The sequence below is a fragment of the Trachinotus anak genome, unplaced genomic scaffold, assembly GCF_046630095.1.
Source record: "Trachinotus anak isolate AG129_WGS33_773 ecotype Australia unplaced genomic scaffold, CSIRO_AGI_Tana_v1 ptg000019l, whole genome shotgun sequence".
NCBI classification, from domain to species: domain Eukaryota; kingdom Metazoa; phylum Chordata; class Actinopteri; order Carangiformes; family Carangidae; genus Trachinotus; species Trachinotus anak.
In genome coordinates this window covers 2,370,795-2,391,043 of record NW_027273870.1, presented here as the reverse complement: position 1 = coordinate 2,391,043, position 20,249 = coordinate 2,370,795, and the positions used below count along the sequence as shown (strand labels likewise).

Below are 20,249 nucleotides of genomic sequence, written 5' to 3'. Positions count from 1 at the left end.
AGCTTTTAGGACTACAGCCCCCTCAAAGACACATAAACACATTGTGATTTGTCTGCTGTGAGCCACCTTAAAGTCCCTGATCTTGTCACTTATGTGGTAACACAGCACACCCATATTAATGATTATATGAATGACCCAAATAGCAGAAAATTTCAGTTTGTGAAACTGTGTACAACAATTAATATTTTTTCATAGAGTGAATTAATATAGTGAAAAAGCACCAGTTAAATTTGATCTTTTGTTCTTAGTGGTTGTGTGTCTATTTGCCTTGCCAGAGACAATCTGTATGACACTCACTCATTTTTGCACATCAACTGGATTAACATTATTGGAAAGCCTGGAGTCAGAATGATACATCCATATTATACAGAGATTGTTGAGTGGCTGGGTTGTCTTTGCCCCATAGCAATAACAGGCAGACATCAGGCTTACTTTGGAGATGTGACTTCAGTAAGTCTCCTGCTTAAAGAACTACACCTGGAGGCAATAAACACACACTCAAGAGATACACACAACTTCCTTATGCTGCACGAGTGACTTCTAATCACATTTCAGCAGCCCCCAAAAGGTCACAAAGGACAGAAAAGCAAGGTCTGCCTTGAATGGCAAAGGCCTAACATGACAGCTGTGTGTTTGTGCGTGTGTCTGTCTACTCACAAGAGCCTAGGGACCATATGGGCAATCAAATGGCTTGTTTCACATGAGTGGGCAGTCTGATTTCAACGGGTTCCAGGGTGAATTCCTCCATAATCAATGTAGCAAACTCCTTTCTCAGCTCCAGCCCCTCATCTCCTTTAGGATGAGTGGACTCTCACTCAAGAATAAAGAGCCAGTATGAATTTAGGGCTAGAGTATGGAAAAGGACTGACCAACATCCCAAGGAGATGATACTTAAGGGCCCTTCTTTCCTGGCTGTCTGTGACGATCTGTTTGCTGCAGACCTGAGCTGTACACAGTCATGTGCAGCCATGTATACTATACTTTCCTGAAGAAAGTAAGAAAGTCTGTCCTGTAAAAACTCTGCACTTTCCCACTATTTACATTTTGAGCCATTTTTGACACAATATCCTCATGGATTGAACAAATTTAATAATGTATGTGGATCAAAACTAGTACTCGGTGCTCAGTTTGTTCACAATGCAGGGGAACAAATGCCAGACTACCAAAGTAATTGTTCTTGTCCTCCCACTAGTTGTACCTCTGTCCCCTGATCTTTTTCCTGTTTTCTCTCCCTCTGCAGGGTATACTTCAGGAACCGCTGGGTGAAGACAGTCCACCCAGTGGTCCAGCAGTACTGTCTCATCTCCAGCACACAGGTCACTTTCCAGATGCCCACAAGGGAGGACATCCTCAGGCACCGCGTGGTGGTGGTCACCCTCAGCACCTCCCAATACCTCTGCCAGCTTGACTTGGATCCCGGTGAGTCACATGAGTAGATATTTATTAGTCTCTAGGATAGTGATGGTTGTGGTGGATAGCCATTGTCCTCAGCATTCATGTCCTCTGTCAGCTTGATACCTGATGATACATGGAGTTCCTAAGAATGGTTAGGTATGGCAGGGTTTACCTGTTGCAGATTTCCCAGCTGATGGTTCTACAAATGTCTTTGGTGGAAGCAGACATTTGAAGAATGAGCACATAATTTATCAGACGTACACACAGAATACAACAGTGACCGGAAAAATAACAATTCTAACACTCTATAATAATAAAATGATTAATGAATGAATTATGATTTTTAATTAAACTCAGAAAGTTCTCTTATGTACCTTTTGTGCACCATATGTAAATGAGGTAGAGAAAACATTAGAAATGCCAATACAATGACAAGGAAAATCATAGGCTCAAATATTAATATAGAATTGAGTCAACACACAAGAGCTCATAATTATATGCAGACATAGCTCGGAGCATTCAGCTTCCTGTTCCTTGGTCATCCCCAGTGACTCTGATACCCGGTGTTGGCAGAGGCCCACCATTTAGAGAGAGATGGAAGTCATTTAAGTCGTGTAAAAAACATGGAAAACAAACCAATTTGTCAGTGTAGCCTAATAACTGACTCTAATGTGTCAGCAGAGGGGGCTTTGTCTGTTGCTTGGGAACACCATCTGCCTGTTTCTAATGTACTTTACATCATTAGCCCTCCTCCCCACGTTTCATCTCTCCCGCTCTCCTGGTGTTCAACAGTGATGAAAATCACCAGGAAACGAGGCAACTGGGAGCCAGCAAGTCTACTAAGTAGCAATAACAAATCCCCCACCTCAAACACAGAGGTGCCCCAAAAAAGATGGTTAAGCTGCTATCTGTTTTATGTCTGGCTCATCGATTTTCATCATCTTTATGGCCTAGATGTGATCTGGCATGTGGAAACTCTACATGCTTGGTTTTGTGTAAATGAGCTATGTATATATGCTAATTCCACTCTCATGTGCAGGACTAGTAGGATCACTTCTCAGTAACCTTCTCCTCTCAGATTGGGCTCCCAGCCCATTCTCTAGTCTGTAGCCGATGTAAGTTTCCTCCCTCAGTTGAAACATGTGCAAGTGAGGTGGAGTGGCCATTGATCCGCCCACAGAGGTTTTCTGTTGTTTTTGTAGTTTCTGGAAAAGGCTGAATAAAAACAGGAATGATTATAAAGCTGTTTGCTACCTAATGCAGTAAGAAAGAGTGAAGCCCTCTGCACATCATGTCCATTATTTCCCCACAAACTGAAAAGTTGAATACACCTCACTCCACAATGTCCCCAAAGCGCACATACCTCAAATTTATTTGGGGTTCAGTTCAGTTTTCTGCCTTTTTCTCTACTGACAAAAGCACAAAAAAGGCAAATTCTGTATTCATGAGTGATATTCGGCTGTCGGGGAGACATGAGCATCTTTTAAAGATGATGTTTCCCTGAGGTGACAAGCAGTGAAGCTCTGTGTGTTTGCCTACCATCCTGCCAGCTGCTGTACAGAATCGACAACATCCCTGTAATTTGACAGTTGCAGGACAGTAATACATTTACCTATAAAGACTGTCACATTTCATTACTATTTTTTAAGCACAAGGAAATTAAATTCATTAAATAAACCTCTCTGGAAACAAAATGGTGTGAATGAACCAATTTGAAAGTACAGGGGAGACATGGAAACTTTCAAAGATGATGCCATATTTTCAACTCGCAGCAGACCAGGACTTAGGTGACTGTAATATATTATTTCTGCAGGCTACTGAACCTTGTGACCTGGTGATACAGGTTCAAGACTATAGCTCAAACTACAGTCAATAAGGGAATTATGCTATCTAAAATTAAGTTGGCTCCTATTGGGTTCACATTGTGGCAGGCACCAGAACACATCCAAGAACAATATAAGAAATGATGTTACTGTCAGCACTGGGAAATCATTTTGTGAGAATTTGACAAAGCTTTCAAACCTTTTGTGGGATACAGTTACTTGCACAGACCCTTTGCTTTCATATTCACAGATCACAGATTTTCCAAGTCACTGTTACAGTGTGAAAAGGGTAGAAAGAGACTGTGAAAGAGAGAATGTGAGAGACTGGGTGTGCGAGGTGAAGGAGCTGTCATTTATTATTAACAGTCAGCTCTCCCCCAAATCACTTCTGCAACACTGTGCCTCCGAACTCTTTCACCTCTGCTTTATTATCCCTCCCTCCTCCTTTGTCTTTTTGTCAAATTCAAACACCATTATTAGTCCAGTAACAGATAGCAGATACAGAAATGTAATTTTGACCCCTGGTTTAAAGATAGGTTCCCCAAGGCGGGCAGCTGTGTTCCAGGTGGAGCATTAAGGACCGTGTTCCTTCATGTCTGCCTGTTTGTCTGCTTGGTTCTCATAAAGACCACGTCTGCCTCCCTCCTAATCTCTGCCTCCCTGCCTGGGGAAACATTCCCATTTGTATTGACCCATGTACATCATTTGTGAGCGTTATTTGGCCCTTATGTTTTCATGTGGATCGAAATAAAAGCGCAAGTAGGCAGGATGCAGCAGGGCTGCTGTTGACTACAATTTATAGGAGAGGTCAACAAAAGTGCCTGGCCTCAATAATTAACAATGTGATATAAAGGGGAGCACATTTGAATGAAGCCCCCATGGCTGCATTGTTGAGCTAGTCAGGGAAGCTGAAGCTTTACCAGCACTGTTTGAAATGATACTTCCACCAGCATTTCAGCACAGTGAAACACTGCAGCTTGGCTGTTCATTCATCCTGTATATTCAGCACTGAGAGATTACTCAAGTGTATGATTTTAAGTTTATGCCTGTGATTCCAAAATTACTCATGCACATAATTGTATGTATATTACACTGCGTCTTTGGAATAAGTGACCTATGTGACATCGAGAAATCTTTTTTTTTCTGTCTAACAACTCATTATCATAGAAGCCAACATTACATAATCGAAAAGGCAGGAATGTAGCCATATTTAGTCTGTTGTAAGAACTCCCAGACTTCGATGAGTTGCAGACACAGTTAAGAGAGAACACTGGTTTGAGGCTTTAGAACTGAGGGGAAAAAATCAATACATTTTGCAGGCGTTTGTTCAAAGGCAGATACTAAGAGGGAATTTTGCCTCAAATCAAACTGCTCCACCTCTTTTCTTGCCAGCCCATGTTTCTGTTGTTTGTTTACTTCTTGACAGTCACAGAGTTTGTTTTTTTTTTTGTTATTTCCAGCCGTCACATTTCATATCTGCATATAGTTTCCTGTGGAAATGGTGTTTGGGCTTCAGAGGCTGTTTGCTGGTTGTTATTCAGCCTCCCTCTCTTCCCTGCTCCAGCACTCATTTGCCATGCCGTTTCATCCCCTGCCTTCATACTGCCGAGCACCGTTTGAGCTTTTTAAATCAGGGTTAGGCTACTGTTTCATCCCTTTCAAAACGTCCACAAAACCCTGGCTTTGGTTCGCAGGGCTGGTTAAAAGAGGGATAGGAAAAAGTGACTGAGAGGACAGCACAGTAGTGACAGTTACATGGTTTAAATGCTCCTAGTAAACAAAATAGTTTGTGTTTACCAGCCACTGGCTTCAACCAATATCAAATTTGTGGAATCATTATAGATTAAGAAGCTATTAACTCACTTTTTAATAATAACCAACCCCCTGTCCTTTATTGAGCCATTAATTACAGCTGTAATGTCCTAAAGATTGAGATGGGCTATGTATAGCTATATTTTCCAGCTGTGAGTTCTTGCTCAACTCAGTACATCTAAGTTTGTGTTTATTTTTGTCTCTTTTTTTTCCCCCAAGATCCTTTTACATAGTTGCTTGGACTGTTTTACTGCAGGGATCCGAGTTCAATTGCGTTTGCTCTTTTGGTGCATATGTTTAAAATCAGAATCCTGCAGTAAACTTTGATAAAAAGGCTTCTCATGTTTGTTATCAAAATAATTTTTTGGACAATACAACTGTATATGTTGACCATATACAGTGAGGTCCAAAAGCCTGCTTTCCCATTTAAGTGGATGGGAAAGTGGACTCTTGCACCCTACTGCATTAACTTAGAAGTAATATTAGCTAAATTGGTGTTGGTGTCCCATCTGTTTTGGCAGGGTTGTTCACGCACATCCTGTTGGATGAAGCGGCCCAGGCCATGGAGTGTGAAACCATCATGCCTTTTGCTCTAGCTAGCAAGACCACCCGCATCGTGCTGGCTGGGGACCATATGCAGGTAAGTAAACAGAGTCAACAAGGGCCTTTAGAAAATGTCTAGTTTCAATTTTGACTGTACTGAAGCTGCAGGTTTCCCCAGTGAAAAGAAGAAAACTGTCACATTTCTTTGCTTATCTGTGAATCACAGGATAATGTCAGTGCACGATAGGGTCTCGGGTTCATTGTCTCCAGATGTTTGACGACTTCTTCGTATCCTAAAAGAAACCAAAATAAACACTTAAAAGAAGGGATGCAGCATAACAGCAGAGAGTAGCTTCCTTTGTGCTTTGCTGTGGATTAGACTCCACTCTTGCCTACTTGCCAATACACATGAACACACAGCAGCCACTGAAGCACTGTGGTTCTGGAGACCACTTCAACCACAGATAACACAAATATAAACTCATGTCAGTCAAGCTTTCTAAGCCAACATAAGGAATTAAACCCTTCTTTCCTCCTCTCCTGGTTTTTAGACAGTGCACAGGATTACCAGTAGGCAGTGGATGAGGACAAGGCAAGAGTCTGCCTTGCAGTAATTGCTTTAATTACTTGATCTCTTCCTACCATTTCTTGAAGCAAACAAAAACAGACTTAAAATAAAATGTTCACCTGTGAATCAATTTGTCTCTTTCTCAATCACTTCGTCTCACGCTTTCCTCAATGGAAGGATGTTGCTCTTTGTATTTCTTCATCTCCCTTTTGCTCCCACAACAACAGTTTACCTCTTCCATTCAGGAGTGGAAGAAGCAACTGAATTGTCAATGAAGGCTAGGGCTCCTATTGATCATTTGTTTTCTTATTGACTGTGTGGGGCCCTATTAAGCTAGCTGATCCTCTTTCACTGGCAGGTTTGAATTAAGATTCAAGCTTCAGATAAATTGCTGTCTTGTACAAGGCACTGGTCAAAAGAGAAAAGGTAAATGAGCCTGCATGTTTATGTGGGCGTGTGCAATTTGGAAAATGTGTAACCTCATTTGAATCAAAGCACATGGGGAACATGGTCATAAATCATCCTCACCACTGTTGGACCAGAGGAACATAACACACTGAAATAGTTTGGACTATTTCGGGTAAATTGATTTATGCTTGATTCACTCAGACAATCAACCGTGTGATATTACTTTCAAAGGAAGAGGAATCAAGTGCTACTGGTGGTTCGGCGTCAGTGAAATGCTATTCTGGTTTGGCTTGCCATATTAGGGCAGATCTGTGACTTAGATTGGCTATTGCATATGTACTCCAAACAAAATTGAATCTGGCAGGTATTCAAAGTGCTGTCAAGTCACTGTGAGCTAATTTTACTGTAATCTCTGCAACTCAAGGTTGTTCCCTTTTTTTGTAATGGCATCAGAGACACCAGATGGAAGAGCTTACAAGGCACAGTGGGATAAGACACAACTTGACACTGCTATGTTAGACTCATTAGATTCAGTATACCAAACTGAAAATCATAGTTGAATAGAAAGAAAAGATAATAGTGTGAGAGAATGATCAAGTACCTGTGACATGCTTTGAAACTAACTTTGCGTTTCATCTCTCCCTCCCTGCCTCTTTCTCTCCCTCCATTCTCTCTCCCTTGATTTGCAGCTGAGTCCTTTTGTGTACAGCGAGTTTGCGCGGGAGCGTAACCTGCACGTGTCACTGCTGGACCGTCTGTACGAGCACTACCCCCCGGAATTCCCCTGTCGCATCCTCCTGTGCGAGAACTACCGCTCCCATGAAGCTATCATCAAGTAGGTGTGAGCCCTCAACACTGCCTTGTGTCGCAACCGTGGAAAGGAGAGGCTGAAAAAAGTTACTAGAGAGAAGAGGTGGTGGGCGGAAGGGGTCAGAAGAAGAGAATATAGAATAAAATAGCAGAGTTGAGGAGAAGAGCTGACAGATATGGGTTGTCCAGAGAGGGGAGAGGGGTTATAAAGGCTGTGTTCATGCAGACAATAGCTCTATGACAACACAACACAAAGGGCTGCAATGGTGTGGGCGTGGTGCCACAGGCACTGGTGAGAAGATGAAATATGATCTAGGAGGTCCAGATGGAATTGATCTTATACACAAAGAAAGGGTTATACAATACAAGGTGTACGCTTCATTTACACATTATTACACCTTACACATTACACATTATTCAGATGCAGTTGCATGTGCTGTAAGTGACTGGTCAACAGTGCGACATAGGGTTGGGTATTGTTTGAATTTGATCCATTCCAGTTCTTATCAATTCCTTGTTTTGTAAAAGAAGCACATCAAATGTATCTAACAAAAATATCTTTAGTCTTTTTAATAAAAATGTATGATCCACAGACATGTGCATTAACAAAACATCTTTAAGATAAAGATCATTCTAGAGCAGACACATACAGAGGGCCATGTGGTATCGCTGGGCATCTGCATATTTGTGTGTATGTGTATGTGGAGCAGTGACAAATGGAGAAAGGCAGAGAGCCCGAGAGAAAGAGTGCATGCAATATATAATTAACTCTCTTTTGAGTGAGGGAGTACTATACACAGGCTGCTTGTGCAGACTGTAATTTGTAGTGATAAAAGTATTAAAGTAAAGCACTTGGATAAAGATGGAAGGTTGGACAGCTGCAGAGATGGATTTATTTTCAGAGGCATGGTACAGTTCACAAAGATGGATCCTGAACTGGAGTCTAAATACGACTGCACTCTCACTGCATTCTGTCCTCCCTTCCTCTCCTCTCTTTCTCCCCTTCTTCTTCTCTCCCTCTTTCTTTTACCTCCTCCCTTCTCTCTGTTGTGGTCCAGCTAACACACTCTTCTGACAGTAGCCATGCATGCTAGCTCATATCTAAAGAAATGGACACCCTTTTGTGTTGATGTGTGATGTAGTTACATAGACAGGTCCTGGCAGATATGTACAGTGAGGTCAAGAAGTCTGACACCACTACACCAGTTTTTGATGGGCACCAGGTACAGGGTCACATTGTGCTACAACAAAAGCAGAGCACTGAGGATAAAAAAAAAAAAAAATACTTGCAGTAAATGTTAATTGTCAGGTTTTGTATTGGAATTTCAGGTTATAATGATTTACTGGTTGCGCACACAATGTATCCATAATCATTCTGTGACATTAAACATGTTTGTGTTTTCAAACTTTTGTCAAGATCACAAAAAACTCAACTATGACAGGTTATGTTACAGGGAAATATGTATAAAATGATGTACAGGACTATGGCTGTTCATGATCAACCGCTTAACCATCAACCGACAATAAGAATTCTGACAGACTGATACTGTCAGGTAAACAGTTAAAATATCCTGGGACATCAGTGGACAGACTGTGCACCAGACTGACCCCATAGCATGTCGACATGTTGCTATTTCTGATTAAAAACCAGTGGAAAAGTTGTCCGCTGTGCTGAGGACAGAGGTAGGTCTGGTCTGTTTTTCTGTCTTCAGGTTTAATGCCTCTACGGCTGTTCACATCAGAAGCTCGTTTCTCCACACCTTTCAAGAAGCAGCTCCCCTGCTCTTTTTTTAATCACCCGAAGAGCTGATCTTCATGATAGCCTCATAAATTTAAAAGATAGAGCATTTTATATGTTCCTGGATAAGCAAGACATCACTTCTACTGTCACAATGAAGTCAAAATGTCCATTGCTTTGTGTGATGATCTGCCGGGAGGGGCTTCTTTCTTGCCTGTGTGTGTCTTCTCATCTGTCTTGCTCAATGTTCGGACACTCAGGATCCTTCCAGTCCACTTTAACCCCTATGTGTTGGTATTTTTTAATGCGTTACAGACACTCATTTATTAATGGTTGGTTAACAAGGCCAACCCTCAAACATGATCAGTTTTCTTTGGCTTATAATGTCAGTTTTTTTTTATAAATATCCATTCTACATTCTTGTATTTACAGTTCCTTTCTTTTATTCCTTCCTCTTCTCCTCTTCGTACAGCTACACATCAGAGTTATTCTATGATGGGAAGTTAATGGCAAGTGGGAAGCAGCCCTCCCATAAGGACTTCTACCCTCTGACCTTCTTCACAGCCAGAGGAGAAGATGTCCAGGAGAAGAACAGCACTGCCTACTACAACAACGCAGAGGTAGGGGTTAGAAGATTATTGCAAACTTAAACAGACAAAGCAGAATAGGATTTCTACCTACCCCTCCCTGTGTGAAACAAACACAAACACACATATCCTTTGAGTACAAAAGAAAAACAGATTGAGATAGCTGTGGAAATATGAGTTTGCTGATTATGGAATGGAGGTTATAGTTTGTGTTGTTCTTCTGCCATACCTGATGGTTCGTATAAATTATGAAACCAATTAGTCATAGAAGTCAAGTTTTTGACTGAATGTTATCAGGGCAATTATAGAATTTGTCAAATAGGAACTTGTGTTGGTATGAACTCTTCATGCTTGAAAGTAAATCTTACATTTTAAAATGAATAAATGAATTCATGAATAAATAAAAAAAATTATCATAATTGAAGAAAAGCAAGTCAATTACAAGCAGCATAACATTGTAAAACACGTTGAAATTGCTGGAACTAGATAACACAAATATCTTAAATTAGATCAGCACCTGTGTTGTTTCATTCATTTTCCATTGTATAAAATGAATTAATTTAATTGTATAAAATCCCACAAAGTCTGCTCTTTTAATCTGCTACTAATTCCCCAAATACATGTTTTACATTTAGAACTAAACCATAATAGAGAATATCCTTGCTCCTTCCCCCTGGGACGGGGACAACTATCAAAGTTGGTCAGGATGAGCCACCAGTTCTCACAGATTTAGTTTAATGTGATTTATTAATGGTGATACTTGTACTGTATCTAGTCTGATAAAAGTGAGAGAAATTAACATAGGGAAAATGCTCAAATTTTGATTATGAAATATTAAACAACTAAAACTAACTCTTGTCTAGCAATCATGTTGTTAATACTGCATGATTCAGCTGTGGCTATCTAGGGCTTCCATGTAAGCTACTTACACCTCCTATCTCTCACACATTGAGAAGCTGATATTGGATTTTTTTTTCTGTCTAACCCACCTCACAACATGCTGTCACCTTCAGGCTGCATTTTAGTTCATCTCTATTGCTCTCGCATCTGTGCTTGTGTCTGAGCACTTTATGACGACCACCATACTAATACTGGGTAGGGCCTCCTTTCTTCTTAAAACAGCCTCAAGTTCTTCGTGGCATGAATCCCATATGATCCTGCAACACTCCTTTGAGGTTCTGGTCCTTGTTGACATGACTGCATCACGTAATTTCTGCATATTTGTCAGTTGCCTGTTCTACCACGTTCCGAAGGTGCTCTATTTGATTCATATCTGGTGACTGCATAGACCACAGACGTACACTGAACTTATTGTCATCTTCATGAAACCAGCCTGGGACAAGTTATTCTTTATGACATGGTGCATTATCATGCTGGAAGCAGCCATGAGAAGATGGCGAGTAACAATACTCACATAGGCTGTCGCATTCAAACCATGAATGATTAGCTTCTCTGTCAGTTCCAACCAGTCTGGCCAATCTCCTCTAACCTCTCTGTTCAACAAGGTGTGTCCTTCTGCAGAACTGCTGCTTTTTTCACACCATTCTGAGTAAACCCTAGAGACTGTTGTGCGTGAAATTCCCAGGAGACCAGCAGAAATACTTCAACCAGCTCGTCTGGCACCAACAATCAAGCCACGGTCAAAGTCACAGAGATCACATTTTTTCTCCATTCTGATGATTCTGACTCCCCTGACCTGTATCTGCAGCATTTTATGTATTGCTCTGCTGCCACATGATTGACTGATTGAATAACAGCATGAAAAATAAAAATTGCATAAATAAGCAGATTAACAGGTGTTGCTAATAGAGTGCTCGTCACAACGCACCACAGCTGTCTCTGTGACGAAGTGACAGTTGAGCTGTGATGGTGCCAGTATTGACCATCTAATACAATCTGAAAATATTGATGATTGCCTAATCACCACTGCAGCAACTGTGTGTTAAATAATGAAATTATTTTCAATTTCAGAAGACATGAGTGATCACTGGTGAACCATGAAAAACAGATTTGACTTAAGTTTAAGTTTTGTGGCTCAGCTCAGTTTGATTTTAACAAGTTGTATGAATATATAATAGATGTAGTACTTAGTACTGTCACCAAGGTCTGCTACTGCACTGACTGATGTCACTCACTTGTAAGTCATTATGGATTAAAGCACCTGCCAAATGAGCAAATGTAAATATGTGAAATGGATAATATTCTTAAGTATTCTATCTTTAAAATTAAGCATAGCTGTAGACCTTAGTTTGACATAAATATTTCAAGGATTTGACAACAGTCAACTGAAATTAAATTTAGATTATTCAGGAGTTGACTGAATTCAAAAGCAAAACTGATCAGCCCTGTTTATATCATCTCATCACTGTAAATAGGAATGCCTGTTGTCTTTTAATCATAATTGGAGATGAAACCCATAAACTTAATTAGGTGGCCAACCAAGAGCTGCATTTGACACTCAAGATGCATGATTCACTCACAGTCTAGTCTTTGATTGGTCCCTCCGCAGTCCAACTTGGTTTTGGTCATTTGCTGTCTCCGACCTCTGACCCTTTGCTGACATGTTCTAACCAATTACACATGGATGCTTCTTGATTTTGCTCCCAAACTGTGACCAATGCCAAATAGATTACCACCCATCTCTTTGATACAGCAGCCATGTCAGACCATTAGCAACATTATCATAATCTTGCGGAATTGAAATGCATTGACAAAAGCATGTCCGTTTGTTTGTCTTGTTAAAGTGTCTTTGATGGGCTTAGCGTCAAGTGGAAGACAATATCTCCACAGCAGTTCAAAGCCTTCAGCAGTATGCCAAAGCTCTGAGCAGGAATTCAAACCTGCTCATGACAAAAAAACAAAAGGGATTCAAAATACCAATTCTTGCTTTAATACCTAATATCTGGGCTAATTTTAACACTAAGACAAAAACAAAAGTTACTCTGAAGGTCACCTTGAACTTGTCAAAATGAATGATTCCTTCTAAATTCTCATTACAGTTGTGATACTCTGGCCAAGTAGAAGTGATAACATCAGTAACTAGGACTTAATGAGGCTGAAGGAAATAAAGCCATTCACCATACAATGACTCTCATAGTGTTCAAAATTTGAAGCATCTCCAGTCGAGCTGAACTGCAAGTGTGAGATTAAGCCAATTGGTCAGACAACCAAAAATGCCCTTACTTGGAATCGATGACAGATTTATTTTAGTATTTATTTTATTAGTGATTTTGTAAAATAAAACATAGAGCCTTTTTCAGAGGCTTCACATTGTGTTCACTTTCATTGAGCCATACCTCCCTATTTTATGGGCAGATTTTGATGTTACAGCACCTAAAGCCTCCTTTGTTTTGCAATTATTTTGTCCCCCACTGATTGCCAGCGTGTAGGGATGATGGTGTGAAGAGACCTTGCATTTGAGCCTCGCTGTGTCTTCTCTCCATCATGTTGCGCCTCCATCTCCTCAGGTTTTTGAGATCGTGGAGCGGGTGGAGGAGCTGCGCAAAAAGTGGCCAGTGGCCTGGGGGAAGTTGGACGAGGGCAGCATCGGTGTGGTGTCACCATACGCTGACCAGGTGTTCCGCATTCGTGCTGAGCTCCGGAAGAAGAGGATGCATGAGGTCAGCGTGGAAAGAGTGCTCAATGTCCAAGGTGAGAAAAAGCACTAACCATTCTGGTCATGCTATCCATCAGCATCAAGTAGGGAATGCATCTATATGTGTGAGGTCACTTAAACTAGAGCTACTATCAGTTTATTAATATTTTGAGATTTAAATTGCCTCATTGTCCATTGCAAGCAAATTGACAAAACAGTAGAATTAGATTTTTTTAATTTGTGAAGTTGATGGTGTTTATCATAATTATTCAAAGAATGGGAAATGAAAATTGGACAAAAAGCAGCTATGGTCAGACAATCAAAACACAGTAGCTACACAATCGAATCCAAACGCTTAAGTTCTCAAAGGTCTCATTAATATTTCTCCTTGAAGCTTGTCTCCAATGTATCTGTGAGGGAGATGATGTGTGTGTGTGTGTGTGTGTGTGTGTCTCTACAGTAAAAATTTGTTCGTGTTGCTCTTTAGATCATCAAGTACCACTATAAGGAGTTAAGGCTTCTTCCTCCAGTCACTCCTGTACTTCAGTCCCATGTAGCTCCAGCTCATGGCATCCAGCTGCCTTGCACAGTTAATTAACTCCCTCATTAATCACATATGAAATATGTGGACACACACACAGGAAAACTGTACAGTTAGTGCTTAGAATTTTAATTAATACAACATACATTTGGATGATCTTTGTTTGTTATCTATCAGCCATAAGAAGATTAAATTATTACTAGACCAATTTTTTTGTGTAGTAAGCTCAAGTGATTTGACTCCTTCCTTTATTTGCAGCAACAAGCTAGTGGTGCTAACTAAAGGTGTGGGTTCAATTCCTACTGATAACAAATGTCATGGATGCTAATAAATAAGGTTTGCTCAAGAGTTTTCGTTGAAATTTTGTTGCTCATTTCTCAGTCAACTTTTCATAATGAAAAATTGTTTGCAGGTAAACAGTTCCGGGTGCTGTTTCTCAGCACGGTGCGGACACGGCATACGTGCAAGCACAAGCAGACGGCCATCAAGCGTAAAGAACAGCTAGTTGAGGACTCAACAGAGGACCTCGACTATGGCTTTCTGTCTAATTACAAGCTACTCAACACGGCTATCACCAGAGCCCAATCCCTGGTTGCGGTCGTGGGAGACCCCATAGCACTGTGCTCCGTTGGGCGTTGCAGGTAAATATAAGCACTTTTGACTAAAGCCTTCAGTAATGTGTTATACATGTGTACATTTACAAGGATAGGAGCAACAAAAACTTAACAAATAACTGTTTTTTTGGTGCTTCTATTGTTGTACGGCATATAACTAGATATCCTATGATGTAGATCTGCCATAAAGAATTGTGACATGTAAAAATGGTTGGTTAGTGAATTTCTGACCAGTTTGTTGAGTTTGTATGTGGACGCCTGTTTGTTCTCTTTCATATACTGAGCTTTTGGTTGCGATCATAGTAGTTTCAAGTAGCTATGAGGGTGTCGCCATTGACTGTTTGAATCTCTTCAGCCCATCTCCACGCCTTCCCCACCTCCAGTCTCTATAGCAACAGTCAGTTTTTGTCTGCTAGTCATCGCAGCACGTCAGGTCCTTTGCTGTTATGGTTGTTTGCAAATGTCAGCCTGCAGAGACAGCAATTAAATTGATATGTCCAAGACGAATGCATTGTTTGGCAAACGTTGAACCTCCTCTTAGGAGTCAAAGGTCTGCTGAAGGAAGTGTTAAGATTCAGTCAATAGGGAGTAGCCTAGGTGACTTAGGGTGTAACTAAAGGTCTTGGCTAAGTCTTTTTTGTTTGTTTGCTGATTTCTGTGGCGTGGATCCGTTTTTCAAAGTGAACTAGATATGCGACAAGCTGCAGTTACCAATCTATCCTAATCCTAAGTGAAACAGCAAATACTCTGGGCAGCGTACTGTTGACATGCAGAAGACCTGAGCCTCCACATGTTAATGACTGTGTTACAACTAAAAGAAGACTCACTCTTGTATGAGGACCAATAAATATAATACTAAACACATAGAATATTCCCTTAAAATACGAGCTTCCATGGTAATACACATTTTCACGTATCTAGTTTTGGTGGGAATTATTTGATTGTTCTCATGATTGTACTCATAAAAGCTGACAGCTCATTCGTGGATAGTCACTGAGAGATAATTGTTGTGCTCTTTGCTCTTTTCATGCTTGCAGTCCTGCCACTCTACTAGCCTCTGTTTAATTTTATTTCCCTTCGGTGTGCTTCATCTTTTTGCTGATTTTCCATTTCCTCATTCTTCATTCTCCTCTCTGGTCTTTATACCTGCTTTTTCAAAGTTTGTTCAAAACAGACTTGGCCTTTTATATTCAACCCCCAAGGAGTAATTTGCTACACTGCCAGCAGCGAAAATTCGACAAGATGATCCATGAGACTCTCAGTCCAAACAAGGAAAGACAAAAGAGAACAGAATTAAAACTTCACTCCATCTGTTGTTTTCTCTTATTTCCCCTTTCCAGAAAATTCTGGGAGCACTTTGTATCCATCTGCCACGAAAACTCAAGCCTACATGGCATCACCTTTGAGCAAATCAAGGCTCAGCTGGAGGCCCTGGAGCTCAAGAAGACCTATGTCCTCAACCCACTGGCCCCAGAGTTCATCCCACGTGCCCTAAGACCCCTGCAAGGGCACCACTCTTCATCGCAGGCCCTCCATTCTCACCATCATCCGCATCCTCAGCACGCACAGCCCGCCTCCAACAAGCAGGGTCCACAGCAGCAGCAACAGCAGCAGCAGCAGTCACCCCCTAAGGTAAGGTGTTTCTCAGTAAAGAGAGCAAAGTGGGATGAATAATTTTTTTTTCTCTACCTCGTTTTTATGTGCATTTTCAAATGCATTAAAATCCTCACATCAAAAAAGAAAAAGAAAAACACCAACAAGATGCAATTAAGATTTTTGTAGCTATGACTTTGCTGGATCTGCTTCTGCTCAAGCTTCTGTTCTTAAAGTAATAAATTAGTATCCTAAAGAGAGAGAAGGAAGACAGTGGAGAGGCAGAAATGAAAGGAAAAAAGGTGGGGTAAAGGATGTCCTGAGAGCTCTAATATTGTGGGGTTTCTTTCTTAATGTAATGTGATGGGTAACCACTTACTGGTTTGTAGAAATGGCAAACAAATTATCAGGAATAAATTGAGTGCTTCTTCTTTTTAGAGAGGAAAAATGATAAAAGCATTGCACATGCAGGTACAAAGCAGATATCTAATAAAATTACTCAGTTTAATTTTCACCACAGGAAATTATTTTGGTCATTCAGTTGAGCTACAGAAAAACAACGCAGATAGGAAATTAGCATTGCAGGTTGGCGGAAGGATGTGTTGTTTGATTGTTTAGCTCGGGCTGAAATGTCTTAGTGTGTCTGTCCTCCCTCCTGCCCTGAGGTAAAGGTTAACGAAATCACCACAGCTGCCAACCTGCTGCCATCACCCACTGGGCCTAATGAGCCGCACCTCCGCACACACACTTCCTCTCACTCGCTCCACAGTCATACTATGTAGCTCACGACCACACAGCACATACAGGCACTGCTACAGTATGCAATATATTGTTTCCCTCACTATACACTGCATATCACTAATTGAAAGGTCAAACCATTCTTGGCGCCGCCATATATGGCTGATGCAGCTGCAGCCAAAAGCAATCCATACAAATGTCATTTAATAATGGAGTAATTCCCAAACTTGAATAACTGTCTCGCCGTAGCTTCTGATAAAAGCTGTGTTGTTGCTTTAGTACAGTCTTTCACGAATGATCATTATCACACTAATACCACACTTTGTAAGTATTATGTAACTACAGTTTCTCAGATTCAGTTACTGAAGTGTTTCACAGCACAAAAGAATTTCTCAAAAAATTAATTTGTAGAAGATGCTCCACTTTTTTCTATTGATCATTATGATCAGCAATGATTCATGGCAGACTATACTGTGATAATCAGTCAAAACATTTATATGTCTGGAGGCAGAGAGACAAGACTGAATACAGTTTGTAGTTGATTGTAGCTGAAGATAAAACATGCAGCGTTTCATTATTGGACATCCATTTTGCAAGAAATATATGTTTCCATTGACGTCATGTTGAGAAGATCTGTTATGAGACACAGATGGTGTTTTGGTGAAGCATGGTATGGTAAAATATTTCTCATATTAAAAAGCTGTTTGTAGTACAATTATGTTGTTGTTTTAATTGGGAAAAGCTGATTAAGTACAGATGGCCAATTATTTTAAAAAAATAATTTATTACTTCTTAATATAATATTATTTGAAAATCAGAACTTATATATGGGGTGTAATCAGGAACTTGTTTGAATCTATTTTCTCATGCCCTCATGCCATTGGTTCTTCTACACAGCACAACACATCATCACTTGACTGACAGATGGGATGAGCCATTGACAAACAAACACTGCTACACTCAAAGGCATTAACCTCGGGCCATTCCCTCCCTTTTTATTTTTGTTTGCTTTCATTAGACGGAAACATGGTTAGAGTAAATAATGCAACTATACAAACAACCAGTTCCCCCTGTTTGACAGCCAGCGTGCAATCATCATCTTTTAACATCCCATATTCAGTCCCTTTCATTCTTACCAGGTCTCTGCTGTTTGGGAAGTGAGACAACGTCCTTCGGGTCCACTACTCAACTCATACTTTTCAGAGTAAATTTAGCATCTGACTTATTGTATTTCTAGATCAAATAACCACAGCCCTAGACATTGGGCACCACCATCAGGTGTGTTGGGCATTGCTAAGTTAATATTACGCCCCAAAATAGCAGCAAAGTGAGGTTGTTTCTGCCACAATATCAGGCCTCAGTCAGTTTTAAGAAGGGATTTTACTCGCACTAAACACTACATGTAACAATAAGGCACAAGTGATGTATTTATTATAACATCATTGCACTCTAGAGAGAGTGACTTTAACATTAAGCTTTTTTTTAATATATATATATATATATATATATATTTATATTTGGTTGTCATGTGCCAATACCAAAGGTACGGTGTTAAATTAAACCATTTTACACATGAAACCTAAATATTTAATGTCTCTGTTGGTGTTAATGACCAAGTATAACCATATTTTAAGGAACAATAAACAGACTGTGCTACGTGTGAGGCTTGCAGGAAAACAGGCCTTGGCAGATATTACTTTGTTTACTGAACACATCTTGGTACTTGGGCTCTGTCACCAAGTGGCTCCAACATAGTCTGTCTGAGGCTATCTTTAATATGTATTCCTACATTCAGACCCTCATCTCAAAATGTCTAATTTTCAGAATTTGTTTCCTTTTACTCAGCAAATGACCATAGCTTTTATTTTTCTAAACATGTTCTATCAGTATGTTCTGTGTTTGTTTATAAGATTTGCCCATATTTCAATACAAATTTAAACATAAATGCAGGCAGTTCCAAAGGGTGCTCTCACTTTTTCTAGCCACTGTCAGTTTTTTAGATTTTGATGAAAACCATAAGCTTTTCTATAGCTGGTTCAATAAGAGCAGGAGAAATCTGCATCACACATTAATATTACAGATTCACTTTGCTGTGCTCTGTTATCCAGCTTAATTCCTGCATCACATCAGCTCCTATAGCTGTTGTGACAGATGTGGGACAGTCAGGACCATAATGCTGCTGCTACTATATTACTAACTACAGTTACCATATTTCTTTACAGTCACCTCTTGCTGACATTGTCTTTTCTTCTCTATATGGACGTGTTGTCTTCCTTCATGACTTTCTAATGATTCTTTTGTCTTACAGGGGAAACATGCAAACCACACAGAGCACCTGCCACCTGAAGGATATGGTGAGTTTAGCAAACTGCCCTGTTGATTATCAAAATGTTAAAAGGTGCTATATTGTGAAAAATGCCTTTCCTCGTGCATGATCAGGTTTTACAACAGAGCATCAATACTAGAGTTTCCATTGTGTCTTGCTACACACACACAAACACACATGTTGACAGCTTGATATGAGCCAGTCTAATTCAGTGGCCCAGATGGATGCATGAGGGCCTGAGGCTACTGAAACCGTCAGAGCAGTGCAGCTTTGAACAACACAGCAAGGAGTTTGTAACAGGAAGTTCACCAGGGGGAGGACAATCAGTTTGTTTCAGGCACTTTGAACTGCAGCTACATTCGCCTGAGCTGAAATACAAAAAATCTAATTAAATCTGTGCAAATCACTTCTGTCAACCCTAAATGTAAAGATTATAATATAATATACAGGTTGGCAATCAGCGATTTATATTTTGTCTTCCTCTCCACTAGAATCACACAGTGTATTATCTAACATTTTCCAGGTTATTAATAATTAGACACGCCTTGTGTGTCACTGTGTCATCACATTAGGCTTAAGAACAGTTTGCATTTCCTTGTATTACCTTGCCACCTTCTCTCATTGCAGTCCAACCCAACCCAGCCGTGCTGATGGGAAACCCTATTCGGGCATTCACACCACCCTTGGGTGGCACGCCAGCTGGCATGGGCAAGTCACCCAGTCCTGTGCAGAGGATAGATCCTCATACAGGCACTAGTATTCTCTACGTTCCTGCCGTGTATGGTGGAAACATGGTCATGTCCATGCCCCTGCCGGTAAGTTTTCTGCTTCTGTGTGGAGATTTGCTTTTTTCTGACTATTAGTACATCAAAGGAAAAATATTTTGTCTGAAGCTTAGTCCTCTGTTATTGTGTAGCTCACTTTTCTGTGTGTGAAATGTGTGTTGCCTGTGTAATATAGTTTGGAGAATGAATGGTTCCACGTGGGTTCTAGCACAAATAAAACTAAATAAAAGATGCATAAGCATTACCATTCAATCCTGAAGGTCGTACTTCACAGGTGGTTTGTGCGTGTGTTCATAATGATGGAACTAAAACATAGGTATTTGGCCTTCATGCCTTAATGTTTATAATCACCATTATCGGTAATGCGCTATCC

At 40.4% G+C, this 20,249-nt stretch overlaps 1 protein-coding gene across 2 annotated transcripts in view; it reads left to right on the top strand.

The window, feature by feature from the left end:
* The window catches only part of helz (helicase with zinc finger), a 55,658-nt gene that overhangs the window by 25,531 nt on the left and 9,878 nt on the right, over window positions 1-20,249 (top strand). For both annotated transcript variants that reach the window (XM_071505604.1, XM_071505605.1), the window contains exons 18-26: window positions 1,241-1,419; window positions 5,552-5,670; window positions 7,239-7,384; window positions 9,570-9,717; window positions 13,152-13,335; window positions 14,233-14,461; window positions 15,775-16,066; window positions 19,074-19,119; window positions 19,719-19,906. In XM_071505604.1, the coding sequence (XP_071361705.1) occupies window positions 1,241-1,419; window positions 5,552-5,670; window positions 7,239-7,384; window positions 9,570-9,717; window positions 13,152-13,335; window positions 14,233-14,461; window positions 15,775-16,066; window positions 19,074-19,119; window positions 19,719-19,906 (1,531 nt within the window). The remainder of the gene's footprint in view (window positions 1-1,240; window positions 1,420-5,551; window positions 5,671-7,238; window positions 7,385-9,569; window positions 9,718-13,151; window positions 13,336-14,232; window positions 14,462-15,774; window positions 16,067-19,073; window positions 19,120-19,718; window positions 19,907-20,249) is intronic.